Below are 7,301 nucleotides of genomic sequence, written 5' to 3'. Positions count from 1 at the left end.
ACTGTCATGCCTGAGGCTCCGAAGTCCCAGGTTCAATCCCCCGCACCACCATAAGCCAGAGCTAAGTAGTGCTCTGGTAAAAAAAAAAAAAAAAAAGAAAGAAAAGAAAATAGCTTATAAATCTTTTATGTGTTAACACCCAGGTTAATACTATTTTTTCATTGCTATATTATATAGTTTTGACAGTAGGAAATATCATTTAATGTTAAACAGTAGCACCTTTTCTTGTCTTGGTTCTAATTATGTCAGTAAATCATGTTTCTTAACCCATCTTTACTATGATAATTTTTTAATCAAACATTTTTAAAAAGCAACTTAATGCAATTTCATTACAATATGGTATATCTTTGTGTGTAGTCACAAATTTTGTCAGGATGACTGCAGACCACAATTCTTATATAGAAAGTAATCTATTAGGACATAAATTAAAAAGAAGAAACATATTCTGTGTATGGTAATAAAAATGAACCAAATAGGAATAAGACATATTAACAAAGTATAAAAATCTTAGTGGGACCCAAAACTAATTTAATATATAAAGTTTGAATTTATTTATTTTTTTGTTATGGCAGATATTCAAGATAGTTATTGGGGAGAAATCAATAAATAAGACTCAATGATTAGTAAATAGACTCCACCTGGCACTTGAATTAATTATTGTCCCTTTGGGGGGGTCACATTGTTGGGTTTTGGTTTACTGTGTCATCACATTAGATGCTGGCAGAAGAGGATGCATCTAGTTTTTTTCCAACATGTGGCCCCAAATTACTCAGAGGGGGTAAAAGAAAGTAGGAACTCTGTTATATTTTAAGACAGAGTTAAAGCTCTTGGGCCCAATTTGTTCCTGAAGTCATTCTGAGGACATTGCACTATGTTTTGCTGGAACAGAATCAGGACCTTTTGCATTGATGTGACAGGGCAATGACGAACATCAGGCTAAGAATGGGAATATGTCCCCACAGGCTTCCTCCCACCCCACCTCATTTCCTCTTTCTTCCTTTTTTCTCTTGCACATACTTTCACACACATCCCATCCCAAATTAATCTAAGGCACTTTGCTGAGGAGATTCAAGAATTAGGCAAGAACGCACAAAGTAAGAGATCCTTACAGTCTCAAAAAGCAGTTTTGACTGTGATAGGAAAGCGCCAAGCAAAAAGCTCTTTTCTATTAGTTATTTACAAAAATACTACAAGAATTAGTTTTAACTTTTACAGCTTGCTGTTAAATTGTATGGTCTTAAAAATAATACTGCATTTTAAATATCATGTGTTCCATATGCCAAAGTTCACTTTAACTATAGCATGGGAGGACGCCTTCTCTTCTGTCATGTGGACACTGCTCCAGGCAACTCACATTCTGTTCAGTACAGGGTTCCTGACATCACTCTTCCTACAAAGATATAAACAGTGGGGCCTGCCCTTTGTTTAATTATCTACACATAATTAATTGTTTTAAAAGTATTTACAGATGACAAAAGTAAAAAAAAAAAAGTAGTGTTCAAACTACTGCAATAATGACAGTAGAAGAATGTCTTAGTCTGGAAAAAACTATAGGTAATATTTTCTTTTTTTTTATTTAATTTTTTATTTAAGAAAGGATTAGTGAACTAGGTAATATTTTCTTGGCTGACTATATGAATGGGATATTCCCAAAGCTGTCTTTGGGGGTAGCATTCCAAATCTCCTTTCCCTTTCTTAGTGATGTTAGATCTTATCTGAATATATAAATTTTATTGATTTTTCCAAAACCTTGGCACGTTTTTCTGATACACCATCTTGATCATTTAAATGTTTCTAATGTCCCCCAAAATTTGACAACTAAGCTGTTTTTTCAGTTATACTTCAGCCAATGGTTTGATGCTGTTAGTAAAAATAATAGTGAAAAGGATTTTTAATTGAATAATTTAAAAGTCATTTTAAAACTCTGCCTTACAGTTACATATTTTTCCTTTATCAAATTCACATTAAAAATAAACCTTTGTGATAATTTTAAAAAATACATTTGAATGAGCTCATTTTAAACAAAAGTGGTGTATGAATACATGGTATTAGTTATTAAGAGCTACATTGAAGTGCTGACAGTCACAAATCAAGTGCTTTCATACTGAAGCTTTCTTACTTCTCACTGCTTTTCATCTCATCCTCCTCAGCCCATAACATGGCACGTATGAGTCTTGAGAAAATAATCACTCTTAAATTGTTTTATGCAAACACACAGCTGTTTCAGTGAATGCCATACTGTTGTAATGACTTATGTTCAAAATAAAGAAAATCAAATTAAGGGAATATTCCTTCTTTTAAGATGAGCTGTATTTATTACTGGAACGGAAGTTGTCATATCCGTGATCGTTAGCTTTGAACTTTAGGCACGACTGCTTTTCCTCCAAAGACTGTTTTTCTTCAAATGACTGGCACCAGCAGCATAAACATGACTGTACAAAACAAAATAACTCATTATAGGTTTATATCAGTTGCACGATCACCACTCTTCCTGCTCTATAAGGTTCTGACTCTCTATGCATGATCTAGAATTCTTGGGTTACTTTCTTTCCATGTTTTATTTTATTCCCCTTAGATACATATAGTCATACAAATATTATTATTATAATGGTATTTTTAAGTAGAAAAGGCAGAGAAAACTGCTCTTAATTCTTGCTTTTTACTCTAGTTTACTATAGAAATACTCTTAGATAAATGCATAACTCAAGACTTCATTATACAAATAAGACATATTGCCCCACAGATGAATTACATGGACATCTTGGGAAATATGTGTCCTTTATATCTTAATATTGCACCATACACTCTACTCAGCAATTTGCTCTTATTCAATTCTTCTTCATAAACATATCTACATGTCAGTAAATTTAATATTCTGTTGTTATTTTTTCAGTCACATTTTCATGTGTGTCTTAAATTGTGTTACACAGTAAGGTAAGAAAAGTGCATTAGGTTAAAATAAACACACACACACACGCACACACACTTCATTCATTTTGTTTGTTTCTGAGAATCTGTGGGTATATAAAAAAAAAAAGAATCCACTGCTTTCTACTCTGTAGCCTGAGGGGTCTGATCTTGATGAAGGAGTTTGTGAGTAACCACATCATTTTATGAACTGTCGCAGATCTTGTAGAGAAGCCGAGTTCTTGATTTTCTAACAACAAATTGGCAATTGCCTACATTAAGAGCAGGCAATATCTTACTTAATGTTAGATTGTTTAAGAGGTTAATGAATGAATGGATAAATGATATACTATAAGGAGCAGAATGGAAGATGTTTACACTTACTCCACATCAAGTAGCACATCCCTATTATATAAAGACAGTATAAAAAAGGAAGTTGAATCTGAATTAAATTTCTTTACTGCATAGTCTTATACTGATTTGAAGAAAACTTGGTTTGGCAAGCTATGTTGCCTTATTCTGAGCCCCTGAAAACTGAACTCATATTTATTTATTCTTTTGTTGATATTTGTCAGATGCTGTCATATGATTTTTATTAATAAACAATTATGTAAGTGTAACTGATTAGTTGAGGCAGTGGGGAGCATTTGACTAGGATTTACAGTCAAAAACAAGATAAGTTGATTTGTAATAAAAATTAAAATTTTAAAATCATCTGTAGTATAATGCAAGAGGAAATTATAAAACCACTCATTAAATCTGTCAGACAGAATCAGTATTAATTTGGAATGATTATATCTATGCCAGATTTAAAAGAGTTTATTTTGGAATTTCCACTTACCTTAAAACAATTTTTGAATCTTTTGCTCACCAGATACAAAGCTATTGGATTAATACAGGAATTCAGGGAGGCCATGTTGATGCCAATGTAGTCCAAAACCAACAAAAAGCTACAAAAAAAAATAATAATCCATAACGTGTCTATGAAAAATATACTACTCTGAACATGTCTTCTTTTCAGATTTTTATTTTGGGGGAGGAAAAATTATGCACATACAATGGTTTTGATTTTATCACTGGTGTCTTTGCTGATAATCTTTTACCCCCACCTGTTCTTGTTTAAACTAAAACCTCATTTGAAAGTGATAAAGTTTGCTGAAAAGAAAGGATTTACAAAATGCACAGAAGAAATCGATTTAGTATTTTCACATGAGCCACTTGTTTATGATTTGGACAACTGTTGCTTCCAATTCCAGTGTTCAATCCCAGTGTCCTCTCAAATACCTTTCAGTATTTCCTTAAAATTTGAGGGGAAATAGGAATATTAACTATTCCCTAACAATTAGTGGCAAAAAATTGTACATAGCATTTATTTACAAAATTATTTAAGTTTTATCTTTCTTACCTCAAAAGTTCACATCTGTTGGAGTCATTCTGATCATAAAGAGTGAGCTTCAAAATCCTGCTGAGGTGAAGGGGAAGCCAGCAGAGGGCAAAGACAAGGACGAGGCAAAATACTGTTTTGGCCACTTCCCGTCTCTGAAATAAAACCATGATTGTATCCTACAAACATAGTTCAACATCACAGCATTCTCTCTTCCCCACAGAAGATCTAATGTTGTTTATAAATTCATGGCACTTGTGAAAATTCAGGACACTTAGCTTTATGTTGAAAACTTGCTGTGAATTAGAACTAAAATGATGAGACATATTAAAAATAATAATGTCTATAGACCTTTTAAGAGATTTTTGTATATTCCAAAAAAGAATGAAGAAAAAGAAAATATTTCCAGGTATACTAAAATCTTAGCTAATTATTATCACTTTCATAACCATAAGTGTAATTATGAGTCTGCAGATATTTATATTTTCTTACCTGCTTTAAGTGGTCATTTAAAGCAATCTGCATGCCACTCTTCTTTCTCAACATTTCACAGGTCATCAAGGTATAAAAAATTGCAGTGATGGCCAGGGGCAAGCAGAAATAGAAACTAAATAGCCACCAATCTTTAGCCGACTTGTAAAACTATGGGGAAAAGAAAGTTTATGGTTAATATTTTTCTATAAGAAAAACTTTATACGCTGATGTTAAAGTACAACCACTTTATTTATCAGAGAATAATTACCAATGTCAATTTTATAAATATTCAATACTATGTAAGATCTTTCAGGTCACATCTATGAACTGATTCTACTCATGTGCTGATAATAAAATATATTGTATGAAACAAACGTTTTCTATCAGGTATTTCAATTTCTGAAGGCACTGTGCTATAATTATGCTTAAAATATTAACATTTGAGCAAACTCAGTGCTGTCTTCAAATAAGCACATTATCCTTAAGGTATTTTTGTTGGAAACCCACATCTAGATAAAGATATTTCAGTGTATAAAGGATATTTTTACCTTTTAACATGTTTATTTGATGGGAAAAAGAGATGTGAAGATGTCTGTTAGTTATTTAGCTTACTCATATATAAATCTAGTCTATTAAAAATCAAAGCTACTTATGACTTTCACTTCTTTTATCCTTTTCCTGCCCTTTTGTTTTTGAAAAACTAGTTGCTCTGGAGAGATCTGTGTTGGAGCAGAATTCTGTATGCTATGTACTGCTTTTCCCCCATTAAATTAAATATGAAAAGAATCTCATTCTTTATTTCATTTTATTCTTTTGATTGTGATACACATCTCATGATTTTTTATATAGTATTGCTTTATACATATAAAAGGAAATCGTTACAAGTAGGCTGATCCCCTAATCCATTCTGTTGGCACTAGGCTTTTACATTAGGAAACTATCTTTTGGAGACTGACAGCATCATTCTTATCTTACTTCTTTCTTAAGTGATCTTTAGTAAGTGGGCAAGATGAGCAGCTATTCACAATAGATTTCCTTTTAAAGAGAGCAGACTTCACACTCAGAATCCATCTACCCCAAGGTGACTTCTATTTGATGATTCTCTGGCCCATCCACTCTATCTGATGACTTATGCAGAGTACTTAGTCCTTGTCGGGTATTTCAGTACAACAGTTGAAACTCCAGATTGACTCTCTTGCTATCAATTTGGTATAAGCATGTATAATGTAACCTATGTAGTAAACCTGTATATATACATATATATAGTATAAATCTATATCCAGGGGATTCTTGGGCAAAACAGTGACCTGGTTTCTTGTAGTTTGGGTTATTAGTCATTGTTAAACCCACACTCCTGGAACCTACATTCTTAAAGTGTGCCAAAGACAGTCATAAATCAATTGCTTCCCAAGAAAGAGGGATCAGGAGAAAAACAGCTAAATATTTATAAGGTCAGAGCAGAAAGATTATTTACCTGCATGAAAGCTGTTTTCTGAGTAGGATGAAGTAAGCAGATTCGCAGAGATCTTCCTTTATAGTCAAGGGTAATCATATCAAAACCCACAGCTTCAGGGACTGCCAGAACCACCGAGACCACCCAAATTAAAACAATTTCTACTGCTGTCCATTTTGGAACCCCAATTCCTTTAATTCGACTCCAAGAAGCAACAGCTCGATATCTGGAGAGCGAAATAGAATTGTCAAGCTGGCAGTGTCTGATTTTATTAAATTACACAGCTTATTTTCTAAGTAACCTAGCAATTAGTGGTTTAGAGTTCAGGATACACTTGGATTAAACATAAGCTCTTACCTGTCAATACTTAGAGCACATAGACTCAGCACGGTGATCCCCACAGAGGCCTTCTGTATGAAAGGCACCAGCTTACACATCTCAGCTCCAAAGGGCCAGTCCTCTGCTAGTAGCTGCATGGAGGAGATGAGAAGTGCTGTTAGGGAGAGCTTCAGGAGACACCTCTGAACTGCATTGCTTAGTGGAGAATAATTAACATGCAGAGTCAGATAACAAATTCCAGTTCTTATTCTTTTCCTCATAGACTACTCCTTTGAAAAGCACCAGGTTCGATATATGGACTAGGAGTGAGCACTGGGAATAATCGAAATGCAGCCAGTTCATGAAAACTCGTTATGCATATCCACTAGCTTAGGTTCAGGCTTTGCAAGGCAGGGCCAACTGGGGCCAGCTGCGTATGTTACCCTTATAAAATTGCACCCGCATTGCTGAAATGTCTCTAAAGCTGTCATGGAGTCCCAAATTGACAGGTCATGGCCAAATCAAAATATAGACTAATTAAAAATAGATGATAAGTGCTCCTTAGCTATAGAGACTACACTATTCCTAAGGAGAGGAGCGTGTGTATTTATAAACTGTAGTCAATTTGACTGCACAATACCTCAGCCAGAGTAGCACACGGCTCTGTGATACACCAGACACACCCCTGCCTAAGGGTTTTACCTCGGCCTTTCTTTATTCTGGAAGGCTCTTCCCTTACAGACCCACTTGGCAACTCCTTTCAGA

At 34.1% G+C, this 7,301-nt stretch overlaps 1 protein-coding gene across 1 annotated transcript; it reads right to left on the bottom strand.

Moving 5' to 3' along the window:
- Positions 1-1,929: 1,929 nt before the first annotated feature.
- Positions 1,930-6,817, bottom strand: EDNRB (endothelin receptor type B). The gene is made up of 6 exons (XM_060191869.1): positions 6,576-6,817; positions 6,240-6,444; positions 4,784-4,933; positions 4,313-4,446; positions 3,749-3,857; positions 1,930-2,432 (listed from the first exon to the last, which is right to left on the bottom strand). The coding sequence occupies exons 1-6, from the start codon at positions 6,815-6,817 to the stop codon at positions 2,298-2,300; spliced, it is 975 nt and encodes a 324-aa protein (XP_060047852.1). The 3' UTR covers positions 1,930-2,297.
- Between the last annotated feature and the right edge of the window lie 484 nt (positions 6,818-7,301).

The sequence above is a fragment of the Erinaceus europaeus genome, chromosome 5 (assembly GCF_950295315.1).
Source record: "Erinaceus europaeus chromosome 5, mEriEur2.1, whole genome shotgun sequence".
Lineage (NCBI taxonomy): Eukaryota > Metazoa > Chordata > Mammalia > Eulipotyphla > Erinaceidae > Erinaceus > Erinaceus europaeus.
The sequence above is the reverse complement of the archived record's forward strand: the minus strand, read 5'-3'. Positions and strand labels throughout refer to the sequence as shown.